General features: G+C 30.0%; 1 protein-coding gene and 1 pseudogene across 1 annotated transcript; both read left to right on the forward strand.

The window, feature by feature from the left end:
• Window positions 1–5,325: 5,325 nt before the first annotated feature.
• Window positions 5,326–6,164, forward strand: LOC125821431 (protein PIN-LIKES 2-like; annotated as a pseudogene).
• A 4,301-nt stretch (window positions 6,165–10,465) lies between these two features.
• On the forward strand, window positions 10,466–11,821 carry LOC125821396 (probable ribose-5-phosphate isomerase 1). The gene has a single exon (XM_049500811.1). The coding sequence runs from the start codon at window positions 10,827–10,829 to the stop codon at window positions 11,631–11,633; it is 807 nt and encodes a 268-aa protein (XP_049356768.1). The 5' UTR covers window positions 10,466–10,826; the 3' UTR covers window positions 11,634–11,821.
• The last annotated feature ends 6,716 nt before the right edge of the window (window positions 11,822–18,537 follow it).

Below are 18,537 nucleotides of genomic sequence, written 5' to 3' on the forward strand. Positions count from 1 at the left end.
TGAAGTGTGTGTGTGAGAATGGCAAGTTAAAAGAAAGAGAGAAATATATAAAGAGGGAAATTGGGAACATGAAAAAATCTAAGTGTAGATTTAGAGCAGTGTACGAAGCCATACAAATAAATTATAAGTTATGTATAAAATAATTAGAGGTGATTTTTTTATAAATAATCTTAAAAACTATAGGTTAACTTGTACTGACTAATGATAGTATAATCTTTTCTACATTCTCTATTATATAATATCATAGTATTCTCATCGTTCCATTTTATGTGGCAAAATGGGGAGTACCAATTCAAACCTTATGTTCTTAAAAAAAAAATTCTTCCAAAAAACTAATTACACAGTCAAAAATTATATAAAAGTACAATAGTCATAATAACTAATAATTCAAAATATTTCTAAAAAAGCATAATTAAAGTTTTTTTTTTTTACTCACAAAATACAATTGGTATGCTTAACTATGTCTGATACGACATTACATTTATCAATATTGTACAAGTTGACAATTTATGTATGTGAGAATAGTCAAAAAAACAAAAGATCTCGTACACTCGTTATACATTAAATCAAACAGCTGTGTGGTAAAAAAAGTGATTTTGGGCACAGCAATATATATTTGGGATAAGGTGGGAGTGGTTTTGATGAATGACAAGATACGAAAAAATAAAATAAAAAAATATTAAGATGATTTGAACATGTAAAAAGAAATGTACAAATGCTTCAATGTACAGTTGTAAGAGGTTGGTTATGAATGATTTTAGGGTGACTGAAGAAGTATCGGAGAGATGTGATTAGGCAGGACTTATCGAGGGTATGCCATTAGATAAGAGACTATATATGAAGGTTACATATTCGAATAGAATAGTATTGTCTCACTTATACTTTCATACTAGTACTCATAACAATACTCTTATCTTATTCGTCAATTTTTGTTACTATATATTATTGATTGTACTTTCATTATAATAATATTTATATTGTTGTAGTTATTGTTTTTTTTAAAAAAAAATATTTGTCATGTTACTTTAGTATTTTTTCATGACTTTTCTTTAAAAAAAAATTCAAACTACTTTGCTATAGTTTTTTTTAGTAGAAGATCTGTCAAAAATAGTGACTAAGAAACAAAAGAAGTCATCACTAGGGATAAAATATGTGTACCACTTGTGAAATTACTCTAAATATATAAATTAAAGGGTAAAATATACAATTGGTTTACCGAAAATAATTGAGAGAAAATAGGACAGATCTTTGTGTGTAGACTAGTTCCATAGGAATAAAAAAGCAAATGGTAAAAATATCCTATTTAGCTTTTCTCCCCAACCACATGATGCAATTCAAAATAAGTACATATTTTTTCTCTGTTTTTTTTTAACTAATCATTTAGTATTTGGAGTTTTCTGATCCGATTAATTTGAATTTATGTCGGACATACCCCATTAAGATGATGCTCTTGATAAATTCTCAATTTTCAGAGTTAAACTTCAAAATTCTTGATTATGAACGGAGATATTCAATCCATCTAAAAATAACTTTATTTTAACGTAAACTTCAAGAAATTAAAAAGAAGTACAAATTTGCTGATATTTGTTGTCAAATTATAGGTATAAGTGGTTGTGATGACTTCCTTCTATTTCTAATTACTCGATGTTTGGTATTATATTGGGGATATATCTAATTTAAATTCATGTTATATAAGATTAATTAAAAGAGTGAGTTCTTCCTATAAAAAAAAATTTCACACGTAAGGATCGGACTTGAAATTTGTAATTCGTATCTCTTCATGACTTCAATCCTTGGGCTATGCCATGATCAAATTCAACAATGTATGTAGCATATAAATTTGTGTTATGCCTTTTATATAGTAATATATTTTTTTGGATATGAGATTAATTTAAAGTGTTACATAAATCCTTTTTAAAAAATTTATCAATCAAGAAGTTTGTCAATTTTTTTCTTGACCCACCTTTATGAGCCCGCCCTCAAATATCACAATATTCATAATTTCATATCATAAACTTAGAGACGAGGACATATAATATAAAATCAAATTAGTCACAATTTATAGTATAGTACAGTAATTAATGTCTTGGTCACAACTCACAAAGTGAAAGTTGATTTTCTTTTCTTCCTTCAGAGGAAATTTCTTTTTTCTATTTGATATTCGATTTTAGTAATGAAATTCGAGTATATTTTGATTTACACATTGTAGGAACCATTTTTAAAAGTGATACTCTCAATAAGAGTTTTTTTTCATTTCCAGTGGCTCATACCTGATTTAAAGGAGGGAACTATGTAAAAAAAAATGAAAACTGGGACCTTGTTATTGTATAGTATAGTACAGTAACAATACGTGACATCTTAGCTTAAGATTAGAAGTCTCACATCAGTAAAACATAGGAGAGATGTTGGGAGTATAATTAAGTAGGTCTTACATACTAATGATATGTTTTGAAGTCGTGTGGGTCTAGACAGAAAGCGGAAAATATCACTAGCGGTCTTAGATGTTCAAAATGATAACAGAGTCACTCTTGTGTCAGTTTTGTTGATGTGGGTCATGCGGTGGGGCAAACCTCATCAAAAACATTGAGTCCATAAGAGAGGGTGTATATGACACCCTAACTTAAGATAACAAGTTCTACATCGACAAAACATGATTGAGATATTGGATATATAAATAAGCAACCTTACACACTGCAATGACGTGTTTTAAAGTCGTGCTAACCTATACTCAGAGTGGACAATATCACTAATAAATTGGACTTTTACACAATACATTCAGTATAATTTCACAAGTTAAATATAAAAAGGAAAGTGTGGGGTATGCAATCTTACTCTATCTTGTAAACATATATAAAGAATCTATTTCCAAAATCATGTTGAAACTACCCTACTAAGGTTAATAGAGGAATTCCAAAAGAAAAGATCAAATGAAGACACAAGTATCAATGGGGAAAAAAACAACATATGATCCATCAACTATATAGTAAGTTTATGATGAGTAATATAAGAAGGCATTTTTCACCTTAAAAAAGGGACCAAACAAGAAAATAAAGAGATGGAAATTATGTGAAGTTTGGTGCAAAATGGATGAGTGGACAGATTGAAATGACTAGTCTTACTGCCTATAGTGTTTGAAAGGGGTACTTTCTTGTCCCACACATCAGGGGAATCCTAAGAAAAATACAACAACCTTTGAGTCATCCAAACATCAAAATTACTTTTGAAAAAAAAAAAAAAGCCTTACAATATCTAACATCAAAAATATAAATATCTTGGGATACTATAATGTATTTTTCCTGAAAAAAAAAGGACAAATTTTAGTTGCTTTTGGAGTTTGAGATAGATGCATGGTCAGAGAAGAATTATATGGTTCTCAACTATCTAGTTAGTTCCTAACTAGTTCAAACTACTCCTTCCATTCATTCCAAAAAGAATATCATCCTTTAAGATCAAATATTCGAAAGTCTTTTTTCAAAAACAAAATTGTACGTCTAATCAAATAGCATCACATAAATTAGAATGAATAGAGTGATATACAATGACTTTATAAAATATATTTTTTCCAGAATCAAGTCGTCTAAATGATAACTACATGTATTGTCCATTGAATATGTCGTTAGTAATTCGATAAATAAGCCAAGTAACATGCTAAATATAAATAGTGTATATTAATTATATCCGTTTGAAGATTGATGAAGACTTTACTAACATTTGAGTTTAACTTATATATATCGACGAATTTGAAAAAAGTGCTTACATTATCAAGCCACAGAATTTTTTTATAAATAACCCTTCATAAAGATCTAAATTTATAATCGTAAAAATAAGACAGGTTACCAGACATCTTAGGTTCATTCGCGCAGTTGGTAATATGTTTAAAGTTGGGCTTACTTGATATAACCCACAAGGTTCAAGTTTGGGCTTATTGGCATCTGTTCTTCTTAAATCAATTGGGCCATTAAGCAAACAAATTGGGGCTAATAAAAAACTATTGGGCTTGAGTTAAAATGGGCCGCAAATTTGACTTGGGTTAGATATGGCAAACTATGGGTCCAAATTGCACAAATACTCGATTTTGGGACACTAATATTTAAGTCATATTCGTAGTGCATAAAAAAAATGTCAGTCTACCAATTTAGGAATAACTTTAGATATGCGTTGTTGTTTGAAATTAGATTTTATACGGCCGAAATTCAAATCTAAATGGTTGAAGTTCAACCATTTTTATATAATTGCATCCATGTGATTGAATTAAGTTATTTTTCTCTTGATCTCAGACACTTTTCTCTGAAATTAGACCTTGTCAAAATAACGTTCAAACATCTCATGTCTGAAGTTACTCCGAAATGGATAGAGATTTGCAAAACTATATTAAGAAAATGAATACATATCAAATAGCGATAACTATATAAGATACTCCATGAAATTTTCACATGAAAAGTGGAGTTGAATGCAACTTTGGATGAGATGTATCGACATATAATACAACTAAAAAATATTATTCGAGAGAAAATAAGTGATTTTTCATATATTTTTTTGTGTTTAGTAGATGCATAGAAAAATTACACTTTTTTGGGGCAAATTTATCACTAGATAGAGCGTCTAGCGGCTTTTTATTAGATCATAGAAAAATTACACTTATTTTAATAAGAATAATATTTTTTTTCTCACACTTCTGAGTCCTATGTGATAACTGATAAGGGATAACAATATTTGGCAACTTTTTACGTATGCATAAACTAATATAAATAATCTTTTTTATGTGATTTCTCAGATTCCATATTACTATTTTAATTGATCTTATGATAATGATTATAGTTTACCCTGTTTCTTGGTGATTTATTTTCATTAATAATCCATAAAATACGCTATAAACATGACACTTCCAAATATTTATTAGTCTTGATATTGTATTATGTTTTACTAATACCAAATTGTTGAATTTGATATTGGTAATATAGTCTTGTAAACTATGTTGCTTAAGACACTTTGTTGACGTGTGCATCGAATGCGTTAAAAAATTTTAAGAGTCCGAACAACCTGGTGAAAACAAGTTGCTTTAAGTTTATCAAAGTTTATAGTTTTACTTGATTCCAACAACCTCAATAATATTGGAAAATTCACTTTCTGACTAATTTGAATTTGTGTTGTGTAGGGTCCACTAAAGAGAAAAGCACTCTCTACCAAAGAAGAAATAAAAAATTTATAGCTTTTTTTGATTCCAACAAGCTCAATAATATTGGGAAATTCACTTTCTAACTAATCTGAATTTGTGTCGTATAGGGCCCTCTAATTAGGAAAGCACTCTCTACCGAGAAGAAAAAGATGTTTAGATTATTGTGTGAGGTAGTTAATAACAACACTATACTCCCATTGCTTAAATTTCTTTCACTAGCAATTTTTTGATTAGTTCTTGCTCACAAAAAAAACACAAATTGTCCCAAAAGAAACTTTCAAACTTCTTAGCAAACTTGTCTTTGCACTTATCTTGCCATGTTTGATCTTCACTCACTTAGGACAATCGATTACACTTGATAATTTCGTGCATTGGTGGTTTATACTTGTTAACGTGTTGTTAAGTACGATTATAGGCTTTGTTTTAGGTGTTTTAGTAGTGATTATATGTCGTCCCCTTAAGAATTTACTCAATTGATTATCATCATGACCGCGTTTGATAACACGAGCAATCTTCCCTTAGCTATAGTTGGCTCATAGTATGGATCAACCTAATTGTAAAAGGAATAGAGTTGCTTATGTTTCTTTTGCCTAATGTATCGCGGTGATTCTTGTTTATATACTCGTTAATCATATGATGGAGATACTATAAGGTTATCGATGAAAAGGAGGACGAGGTTAGTATGCCTCTTTTAGTTGAAGCAGAGTGGCTAGGCCTTAAGGACAAAGAAACAGAACACTCGATTGCTAGGCTTTTCGTGCTTCCTCTGTTGGGGATTGGAGTCGTTACATTGGCTGATTGGATGAATTTTCTTCTCGAGGGTGATCATATGTATACGTTCGTGTTGTTGTTGCAGTATACAACGCCGAGTGCAGTGTTGTTGGGAGCCATTGCTAGCTTGAGAGGCTATGCAGTACGTGAAGCCTCAACACTTTTTTCACTGTCATTGTACGTTGTTGTTTACTTTAAGTTGTTCACTTTTCTCTGAGATTAATTTCATGCACAGTTGTATATTGCTCGGACTCTCCAAAAATACTGTCACATCTGTATAGGATCTTCCAAAAATGCATAGCGTTTGAAGTATCTGACACACTTGCTCTTGATGTTGATTAATGTAAGTTTACTACGTTTCTTAGTTCCAATACATTCATATCTTTTTTTAACTTCTTTTTGCTTCTCTATGTTGCATAGAAGACATTATATATTTTTTTCGGAAATCAATTGGTTGACTAATTTGAATTTGTGTCATGTAGCAGGAGGAAGCTATATGTATGTCGAAGAGTGGTCAGTTGAACACACCATGTATGTAGGTCAAATGCTATTTTTCATAGATATATACCATGACCTTTAAAAGTAATTTTGAACACCCTTAAGGTCAAAATTTCTAAATTCGCCTAGGGTACACTAAATGTCAAAGCTAAGAACTTATACAGAACTTGTTGTAGACGTATTTCACACGCGATACACGTATATGTTTCTATTTCTCTATCGGGAAAATTGAAATATTTCTTTTTGAACATAATCAAGATCCTGGAACTAATAATTCATTTAGCACAATAACCTTTGGCACATAGAATAGTGTTATATTTATTTTGAATTGATTGACAAATAATTTGATCAGTATGTCAAAATATGTCTAGTAATAACATCGTCAGTGAGGATTCATATAGCCTACCCCCAACATGTTGGGACTAAGGTGCGGACTTGTTGTTGTTGATCACTTCTTCTTTTTTTAGTTGTAAGGAAATATGAAACGAATAATTATGAAGAAATTGATGAAAAATAATGTGATATTATTTCAAGTAGCCTATTGGGCCTGTCTGGGTATGATTAGTGATGACCCAATGGGCCTTAGTGTATCAATATTTCATTGGGCTTTGACTGGATCCAATTGCTGGGCTATGACTTCAGACAAAAGTTGCAAAATTCACATTTGAAGTTTGACATATTGCTTGTCGAAGTAAATTTCTAACATACTCATTAAAAGATTGGCTTATCAAGACCAAACTTCCGATATACATGTTTGAAGTTTGATTTATTGAGGACGGACTTCAAATATGTCTTTCTGAAGTTTGAAATATCAATGTCTTAAAACTAACATAATGTTTTATGAAGTTAGAACTATCCATTTTCGTTCCTGCCATTGTTTTTGAGTTTTTTCAACAACATTCACTTGATTAAACTCACTTTCATAGTCTAAAATGGTCCAAATTTGACCTCCGTTAATAATTTAGTTCATATGTATCCTTGTCGTTAACGGAAATGATTCAGATTTTCCTACTCTCACTTTCTCACAATAAATAATTAATAAATCACTCCCCCATCTTTATGATAAAATAGTTGAAATGCGTATAAGTTGATAACTACTTAAAGAAAAATATGAAGTATATACTAAGAAAATAAGATTACAAATAATTAGATTTGCACTTACAAGACATACATTTGGGTAGTTGGGCAATAAATATTCTTCTCTAATCTTCCAAATCCTATATTTAAACATGTGAAAAAGGTGTATTTGACTAAGAGGGATAAAAGTGCATTTAACGGAAGTTTGGGGGTGTAAAATGACAACTCAAGGTCCATTTTATCAACTGGACATTGGGTTCTTTGGACCAAGAACTAAACTTTTACTAAAATTTATAGGACTTGAATTGAAACTTATCCAAATCAAAAGTTAGAAAATGATTTTTCTTCTTTTAAAGCAAACAAATAAATGGAAATAGAGAAGACCATTTGACTAGGCAAATAAGACTTTGAATTATATTGGAATGGTCAAACACTCTATTTTAATTCAAGATGGCATTTGAGTTCTTGTCCAAATACAAAGATTTTACCTAGAACAAGGAAGTATGTTTGACTTCGAAGATATTTAGTTTATCGTTTGATTAGTTAATTCATATGGTGAACTCTAATATCTGAATTAAAAATAGAAAAACACGTTTACTCCACCATTTTCAAAGTTTGACACACTTCTCTTCATAAGAAAACACATGAAAATTATGAAAAGTATGTGGACTACATGAATTTCATTTCCATATTTTATATATACAATATAATATTTCAGCTAAAAAAGTTGGAATGAATCACTAGCGCCTCTCCATGAATTATGGAGAGAATTAATTTAGAGTCAAATAATGACACTAATTTCATTACAAAATGGATTAGAATATCCATAGAATAATCCCTTCAATGTCCAAAAGCAAAACTAGACTTCCCACATAATGTTGCTAGTAATTGCTACCCATAAAACAACAAACTACCTTTCTTTCAGATTATTTTGAATTTGTGTTAGCTTCATATCGAAGAATTTTTTTATTGTTAAACCTTAAACTTTATACTTAAAATTAAAAGTAAAAAAGTCAAAATTACTAGTTTGCTCTTGAACTTACACTAGATACGTTCATTAATTAAGGGAAATACTAAACACTTTCTACCAAAAGATTTTTTATTTCTGAAATCAAATTCGAAATTTTTGATGAAGAGTCGAGAAATCTTAATTATTTCATTATAGATATTTTTGGTACATATGCGGAGAATTGAACGAAAAGCAAGATGCATGCCTTGTTTCCTGCACTACTATAAGTACTAAGTATTATTAATATTTAATATTAGAGGTAATTAATCTCTATATTATGGATTCTTTTCACATTTCCCCATTAAATAGGAAAAAAAGACAGAAAACTTCTTGTTACATGATTATAAAATAAAATTTGTACAATTATAACAATTCGATGTATAAAGCATCAAATATTAGCAGCTTACAAAGAAACATTGCATCTTATTGTAGATAATATATTTTAATATAAATATTAATAATTGTTTTTATATTTATTGTAGCTCAAATCCACAATGTATTAATGGTATAAAGATAATTTTATTGTTGGTTCGAAAAATTCTATAACTATGCTAAAGATAATTGTCCCCACTTTAGAATCAAATCTGCTTCTATAGTCAATTTCAATGATTTTGTATCAATATATTATACGCAATTTTTTTGAGTGTGTTGATAACTTTTATCAGCAATATTTTTTTTTATTGGTTACTTTTTTTCAGGTTCCTCGTTATTTATATTTAAAGCAATACTTTTTATTAGTTTGATTTTATAATAAAATAAATTCTAAAAAAAAAACAAATAATAACATATAAATAAATTTTAAAGTTGTTTTTTTCACGGACATTGATACCAAAAAAGAAAACTTTGTTTAAGCAGATATATATATATATATATATATATATATATATATATATATATATATATATATATATATACATACATGTTTTGCTTATGATACTAAAGATAATCACTACAATAATTTATAAGATAGGATAATAAATTAGTGAAACAGAGAATGAAAGGCAAAAAAAATATAGGAAACTAACACAAATTAGTTAATGAGCAAGTGATTTTTCAAATACGAGATATTAAATTCGAAAATAATATATATAAAATCTCTATCACACCATGTGAAAGTAGAGAATTCTCATTTCAAACCAGAGGCCAATATCAAAAGTAAGGCATAATATATATACGAACTGGATTATTTCTTTATTTGTATGGGAGATAAAATGCTTAGAGATAAGATGCTTTTAATAATCTTATATTAATTAGCATATTTCTTGATGTGTAGGTTTGATCATTTTATTAAGCAAATACGTAAAAGTATTTTTATAGACATATGACGGTGGCACTCGAAATTGGTATCATAAATTAATATTTCCTCTTAGTCCATATTAAGTGAATCATTGAAAAAAATTATGATCCGAAATAAATAAATAGTTTAAAGTTCAAGAAAATTATTGTTTTTTTTTTCATATACACATTTTATATAAAAAAAATTTGAACTTGCTCTCCAATGTCACTTCCAATTACAGATAGTAATAGCAATAGTTTTTCGTATACAAAATCAATCGAATTTTACTTTTCTTTTCTTCCTTTTTTAGATTCATATAAATTGCGTTCATTATCATGACTTTTCACGAAACAAGTTTATTATAAAACGATAATATAAATTTATAGATATAAATCATATTATTTTTAAATCAAATAATTTTTTCCAAAATGACGAAATACATGGTGAAACTTCAGCTAAAACTTATCAATTGTCAAAATTATTAAAAACTTATAGCCAAACACTACTTTAATTAAACGTCTTAGATTTAAACCCTAAATATAAATTTTATAAAAATTTTAAAAACGAGTCATGTTGGAAGCGTTGCCCCGAAACGAGCCTCACAAAATATAGTGGAGATCCAAGATAATAAGAAAGATCAAAGAAAAAAATCTGTGAATGGTTGCTAGTTGTTTATTGCTTCAAGTATTCTGTCACACCTCTTTCTCCCCACGAATCCTTCACTTTCCTTCCTTTCCTCTCAATTTCCCTATAAATTCTCCATAAACCCTAATAAACCAAACGCCAAATAACATTATCTTCTCCCCCTCCACAAATTCCAATCTTGATAATAATTTTTTTTTCAAAATAAAGAAAACCCCTTTATTCAGATTCCTCCAATTCTTGATTTTTCATCTTATATATATACTCTAATGGTTTCATTCTTCATTATACTCCAACCCCTTTAACAATTTTATGCTAAAGATTCAATCTTTATCTTGAATTCTTGATTTTTCCTCAATCTTTGTGTTGTTTTAGCAATGGCTGTTGCATACCCTCAATTTTTTGGTACAAAAAAAGTTGACACTTCATTGATGGTGTCATCATCTTCCTCTGTTTCCCCTGTTATTCTATCTCAAGATGAGTTGAAAAAGGTAGCTGCTTATAAAGCTGTGGAGTTTGTTGAGTCTGGTATGGTTGTTGGTTTAGGTACAGGGTCTACAGCAAAGCATGCTGTTGACAAAATAGCTGAGCTTTTACATAGTGGTAAGTTAAAGAACATTGTAGGGATTCCCACTTCAAAGATTACTCATGAACAAGCTGTTTCACTTGGTATCCCTTTATCAGATCTGAATAAACACCCTATTGTTGATTTAGCAATTGATGGTGCTGATGAAGTTGACCCTCAAATGAATTTGGTTAAAGGGAGAGGAGGGTCATTGCTTAGGGAAAAAATGGTTGAGGCAGCTACTAAGAAGTTTATTGTTATTGTTGATGAGTCAAAATTGGTGAATTATATAGGTGGTAGTGGACTTGCTATGCCTGTTGAGATTGTGCCCTTTTGTTGGGAGTTTACATTGAAGAGGCTTGAGATGTTGTTTATTGAAGCTGGATGTGTTGGGAAGTTGAGAACAGCAGGTGGAAGTGGAGGTGAAGAGCCTTATGTTACTGATAATGGTAATTACATTATTGATTTGTATTTCAAGAAGGATATGGGTGATTTGAAAGATGCAAGTGATGCAATTTTGAGACTTGCTGGTGTTGTTGAGCATGGCATGTTTATTGATATGGCTACTACTGTTATTGTTGCTGGAAAACTTGGTGTCTCTGTTACTAATAAGTTATAGGGAGAAGGTTGAATTTTGATTAGTTGTTATCTTTTAGGAACCTTAGCTGAGGTATTAGGATGTTGGGGGTGGGGGTGGGGGGTCTTGCTGAAACATTTATGTGACAAGTATAAAATTTTGGTGTTTTCTGCACCAATTAATATATTGAATTGTTTGGGGTATTTGCCTCAAAGTTGCTATCTTGCTGATATATTTACTTTTGTTCTTTGTGCTAACTTTGTGTTTTTGGCTTCAAAGTTGGTTCCTTGCTGAAATATTTATGTGGATTAAAGAATTGGTGCATTTTGCATCAACTGATATATTGAATTGTTGGGTTATTTGCCTTAAAGTTGCAATCTTTGAAGGGGTTATTGATGAACACTTTAAAGAATGGAACTTTTCATGCTAGTTGTTGATCATATCATTTTTCCTTGTTATAGATGGTATTTTTTCCTTGTATCTGTGAACAGCTTTGAGGTTAATCTGACTAGTATGCTATGTTGCTCGGACTGAACAATGCTGCAACGCCCTTTGTCGGAGCCTCTAAAAATAAACTACTCTTGGAGGATCCGACAGAGTCCCCTTGCAACGTAGTGTTTGTGGTCTGATTCTCCTAATTTTATACACTACTCTTGGAGGATCCGACAGAGTCTGAGCAACGTAGTGGTTGTGGTCTGATTCTCCTAATGTTATACACTACTCTTGGAGGATCCGACAGAGTCCGAGCAACGTAGTGTTTATGGTCTGATTCTCCTTATGTTATACACTACTCTTGGAGGCTCCGACAGTCTGAGCAACATAGTGTTTGTAGTCTGATTCTCCTAATGTTATGTGAAGCTTTATGTCCAATCCTGTTACATTTGAATCTTCTGCAGTTGCTACTGGTTCATGGTAATATGGCTCTTCTTTTGTGTTGAATTATGCAAGTACTTGTTTTGTCATAATATCAGTGTGTTGATGCATTATGGTTCAGTAAAGTGCTTAATCTTCATGTATATAAATGAGCAAATGGATAATCGTGCTTGCACGGAATTTTGTTCCAGTTCTTTATCTCCATGAACTTTCATATAGACACTTGAACTTGTTCAAAAACTCTGTTTGGATCCATGAATGCCTGCTAATGTTAGTCTTATTAAGAGTAATTTTCTGCATTTTTATGACTGATAATCTAGGGGAAATGATATTGATAGCCAAGTATAAACCTAAGTTGCGCGGACTCTTCACTTTCGTTGCAGCACCTGTGTTGGATTCTCCTAAAATACACTACTTTTAGAGCACATCCGCTGACATTTTTGAAGAGGTATAAACTACTTTTTGCTCAATAGGATAAAGGTAAGGACTAGAGTTTTTCAATTGAATTGTGTGTTTGAAAAGATTGAATGCTGACCATCTATAGTGTTACAAGTTGTGACACTATAATTCGTTTGTCATTTGTATGTTGGGAAGTGTTTCTTTTAGAAGCAAGTGGTCCTCCATGGCTACAACTTGTCACTTGTATGGTTTTGAAAAGTTCTGAACTATTGGGACACATGGTATCTAATGTGGACCAATGGTGTTTGCTTCAAGTCTATAATGATGGTGTCGGTGCCAACTTGTGTACACCCTCGAGTGTTTCACCAAGAACTTGTTACCTCTCATCAACATAACATAGGTATAGAGTTACTCTATGCATTATAGGTTAGTAAGGTTATTTTCTGACCGGTGTAGTCCCTCATGATATTCACACACTTCAATTGATCGACCACATGCTTGGGTGTTAGGAGAGTTACAATGAATCTAGCAAGGGTATCGGACCACGTTATCTTTTGGGGCAGGTGCTTTGTATCTCTCATGTATATCCATCTTGTTAGAATAGACATCAATGAGACGTTTCACCTATGACTTGTATAACATCAATTATTGATGTTATACAAGTCAAATTAACGTCTTAAACTTTGTATCCAGTAAAACCATCGACATAAAAATTGAGGGAGTAACCTCTGGACAAAGGAATATATGAAAATTCCAATGTAGACCACCTATGTGTTTTATTTGTTTTATTTTTATGCAGAGATTTTGCAGCTCTGGATTTGTTATAGACTTACAGTAGCAACAGAGCTAAATTGAACAAATAAGATCCACATTTTGTTTCTAAAACTATGGCCAGAAATTCTCTATGAGGATTAAAAGAAATATTAAAATCTCATACTTCGAATTTTGACCTATCGAAAGCAACCTCTCTATTTCCACGAGGTAGGAATAAGATCTATACATACTTAATTCTCCTCAGACTCTACCTTTGAGATTATATTGGGTAGGCGATTGTACTTGAAATTAGACACACATCACGAATGGAAGATGAGTTTGTTATCTGAGTTTCAGAATTTTTTACACGAGTGATGCTTACCATCCGAGCAATTCTTTTTTTTATGGAGATTCCTCAACCTTGCACCATTAAATCACAATTTATCAGGTTGTTTTATCTTAGAAATCGTGGTTATAATGAAATTATTACACTAATTTCAATGTATAAAATAAATCACTTGTATTTTAAGGGGAATAGCTGGCTCTGATAGATAATTGTGGAGATTAAAAAATTATTAATTGATGTTTTCCAAACTAACTACCATATATTAAAATATGATATTTTTTAATTAGAGTTTTCGAGTTTGAGCCTTGAGTATGAACTCTATTTTGTTAGGGAGTGTTATACCGATGCAAATTTAAATTTAATCGATCATCAAACATATACCAAAATATGATGGATCATAATGACAATAGAGATAATAGGCAACTTATTTACCATTAGAATTCTTCTACTATTAGCTCTAACCCCTAAAGGGTTGGTAAATGGTAGGTATACATTGTAAGAAAGTAATGCAAATTATGAGAGTTTTGTCAATCATATAATATTTTAAAAAATAAAAAATAGAAGACAATACATGATTACAATATCTTAGGTTGTTGCATTTTTTTCCTCACATTGATTGTTAAGTTTTCAACACGTTTTGCTTGCTTTGTTGTTAGGTGGAAGTACATATAGGGATATGAGAATATACACAAGGGATTTGTATGGGCAAGAAGGGTATATAGGTGTACTTCTATAGGCCAAACACTCGGTGGTGACGGAAGGAGGGTTAAAGAGAAGGATCGACATACTTCTAGACTGACAAGTTTTTGAAGAAGGGATGCATATGACATCATCGATGAATCCTACATCAAAAATTTATATGTTTCACGTATTTTCAGGTTTGATGATGGTATAGACCAAGAAACAAATTTATGAGGTTCATTAGGTCAAAACGGACAATACGTGATGTCATGGGGATTTAAATCCTAGTTTCCATTGGCAAAGTAAGTAATGAATGTTACAAAAGAAATAAAAATGTTATGTAATTTCTTCTTATTTACCTTATGTCTTAGTGAGCAATTATAATGTACTTGTACTAATGAAACATGCTTGATATTCAATATTAATTAAGATGCACGCAAACAAACTAAAAAGTAGCTTGTAATAATAATTAACTAAACAAACATCAACATTGATTCTATGTATAAATGATACATAAGTAATGAGTTTGAACACGTTATATTAGAGATCAAAGTTATGGGAGAAATAGTGTTCATTGAGCACTTTTTAATCTTGTAATTGAAAAATAATTTTTATCATTGAATTATAAATTGTACAAGATGAAACTTCATGACAAAGTTATCAAATTTTACTATAAAATTTAAAATTTCATGGCAATGACTATGTTTTAATTACATGAGTTTAAAGTGGCTATTTTGTCAATGATTATATGTGTTAATGGAGTAGTTATAGGTTGATGGTCCAAGATTTTGCTCCAATATATGCAAGGCCCATTATATTTTGGGCTTTGATTTTACTTATAGTAATTTCAAGGAGATTTCGGCTTTCCTCATAAAATATGATATCATTTTGGGAAAATTATGTGTATAAGCAAACATATACTAGTTAATTAGTTAACATAACTATAGTTTACCTTAATTACAATTCGCTACCTACTTTTAGCTATAATCACGCGGCTCATCTTTTTAATTTTGTATAATTAACACATTTGTATGATTCGGAATTTGTATAATATAATTTGTATAATTCAAAATTTGTATAACTGTTTACACTTCTGTTGTTTGTAATTGTATAAATTAGTTATTTCAAGTTTATATAAAAATAATTAAATTATACAAATGTACACGCAAATTATACAAACCTGCGAATTATACAAATCCGCGAATTATACAAATGAGACAACTTAAACTGTAGCTACAGCCTGTAAATATGCAAACTATAGCTATGGGGAATAATGAAGTTTATTATAATGGTTATTTGCGAAAGTTCCCCATGGGTTTTCATTTCAAAGAAAAATGAAAAAGATAATAGGGATATTAACGCGATACACTTGTGAAAGTCTTTTTACCCAAAAATATTCATTTAAAAAATCACTCCATCCCGTTTCAATACCATAGAGATCCCACGTACAATTTGCTATTCACATTAATTTAATCTTGTAATTTTAGATCAAGTTTTTTAGCGCATAAGAAAATTCGAAAAATATGACTAAAGAAGGTGATAGTTTTGTATATTCAATCATAATCATATCTTGAACAAGATTGGATAACGTAAGTTTGAAATTTTGTATATACAATAACGATCACATTATAAAAGTAAAAATTTCATCATTTTAGTGCCTAGCGATGGAAACTTTGATTTTTTTTCTTGGACGTAAAAATCCTTGGATACCTTATTGTTTGAGCATTCATATAGTATGAAAGATTGATAAATAATTGAATTGCATTTATAGGTCAGATAAATTTTCACTTTTGCCCCTATTTTGGGTTGGTTTTTAATTTTTGCTCTCAAGGCAAATAATTTTTTCGTGGGGACAAAAAGTTGATCCTTTCGCATCATAATATCCACAAGATACACCCACGCCCTTAAAGAACTTGTGACATGCTAGGCATACATTCGATTTGTAAGGGGGAAAATTTAATAACCACTCATTTGAAGGACAAATCGGACAATTAAATATATTTGTGGACCTAGAAAAGAAGTACTAAATGTCCAGCCCATATTTCTCTGAGGCCCATTTATCAGTTTTACAGGCTAAACATACCAAACAATTAAGAAGATGTGGTCCAAATAAAATTAAAATTTATTAGTTCTGAATTCTGATGTTGATAGATTAATCATTTATGATTTGACCAAGCTATGCATATATATAAGGGGAAATTTGGCAAAATCATACACTATCACGAAAATAATTTTTAACGATAATAAATACATGTATTAACAACGATTGCTAAAACTTTTATCGACATTAGTTAATTATCATTAGATTTAATATCATTATAAGCTTTAGGGATATTTACAAAGAGTGTTAATTGTCACTAAAGTAATATATTTATTGACTATTGAGCTATTGTCGTTAATTAATTAACCGCTAAAGAACATTTTTGGTATAGTGATAAATAGGTTAATTCACAAATAACTATTTTGTAATCCCTATAATTGAAAAATAATCATTATCATAAATTTTTTAATTCCACAATTTTATCTGCTAAATTTAAAACTTCATGACAATGATTATTTTTCGAAGATATTGACCGAAAAGAATCAATGAGCTCTACTTCTATAAAATATGTGGTGATGCTCTTATAACAATTAAGGCCACAATTTTCACCTCTTAGTTAGAGGTATTGAGTTCGAACTTTGAGAACTTAACACTATTGTAGATCTACGATGTGAATTCAACTTAATCGATGATCGAGATTGTGAGTTACGGATACCAATGATTAATTAAACAAACACAATTATCAGTAAATAGTAATTAGTGCCTAATAAAATCAATTGTATAAGAAGCTTTTTTATTATTGGTTTGTTACTCTTATGCCAAATTTGCTATTTCAAAATATTTACAAAAAGCTATATAAAACTACTATACCTTTCTAATAATTTATCAATTAAGATCCTTTAAATAAGTTGCAAACAAATAAATTTAACTATGGGAAAAGTAAAATGGAAAATAAAAAGGCTACTTCTCTATTAAGTATGTGAAAAAAGTAATGGGTGGTAAAAGCAAATTTTTTTTTTTTTTATATCTCAACGATAGATGCTAAAGAAGTTATAGGTGCCAAATTTGTCAAAAAGTTAAAAGTTGTGACATGATTAAAGTTAATTTTCCACTAAAGGTAATCCACAATATAATTAAGTAGCAAATTTATTTTCCAAATATCATGTGGATATTAACACTACTCTCATTGACTATTGATTTGTCTATACTTAGGCGCAACACGTCCTACGTATTTTTTTTTATAAAAAAAATCCACTTTTATATGGTATTTGGTGTTTGTTTTAGGTTTTGATTAATCTGTATTCGGATCAAAATTTCACAAATAATCATATTTTAGCCTTTATAATTGAAAAAATAATATTGTCATCAAGTTTAGAATTTCACGTGTTTTTATGAAAATGTTTAATTTTTTTAAAATATTGATTGAAAAGTGACCAATAAACGTTGTTTTTATTTCAATTTTGCGTTGCGTAAATCAGTGTTAAAGGGGAAATGTTTTCTATCTAAAACAATAATTATTCTCAAAAGTTTAAACTTAAAACGACTGAATAGTAACATGTCAAAACTTTAAAATTACTAAAACAAACTTACCTCAAATTGAAAATTTCTAAAAAGACAAAAATAAATTGAGTCTCATGAAAATTAATGAACTCGTTATCTAATAATCTCATATGAAAATTGAAAGAAATCTATTTATCAAATCTATGTATTTGATGTTGTCATTTATTTGGAATTGGAGTAGTTTTCATGTCCTAATCAATGATGAATGTTTGGTAATCTGCAAAATCTAATCAAGAAACACATACTTCTATATTGGTGGCTTTTTCCGGCAGTGGCAAAAACAAAAATTTTAC

The sequence above is a fragment of the Solanum verrucosum genome, unplaced genomic scaffold (genome assembly GCF_900185275.1).
Source record: "Solanum verrucosum unplaced genomic scaffold, falcon-dt-bn FXZP01000217.1, whole genome shotgun sequence".
Classification (NCBI taxonomy): domain Eukaryota; kingdom Viridiplantae; phylum Streptophyta; class Magnoliopsida; order Solanales; family Solanaceae; genus Solanum; species Solanum verrucosum.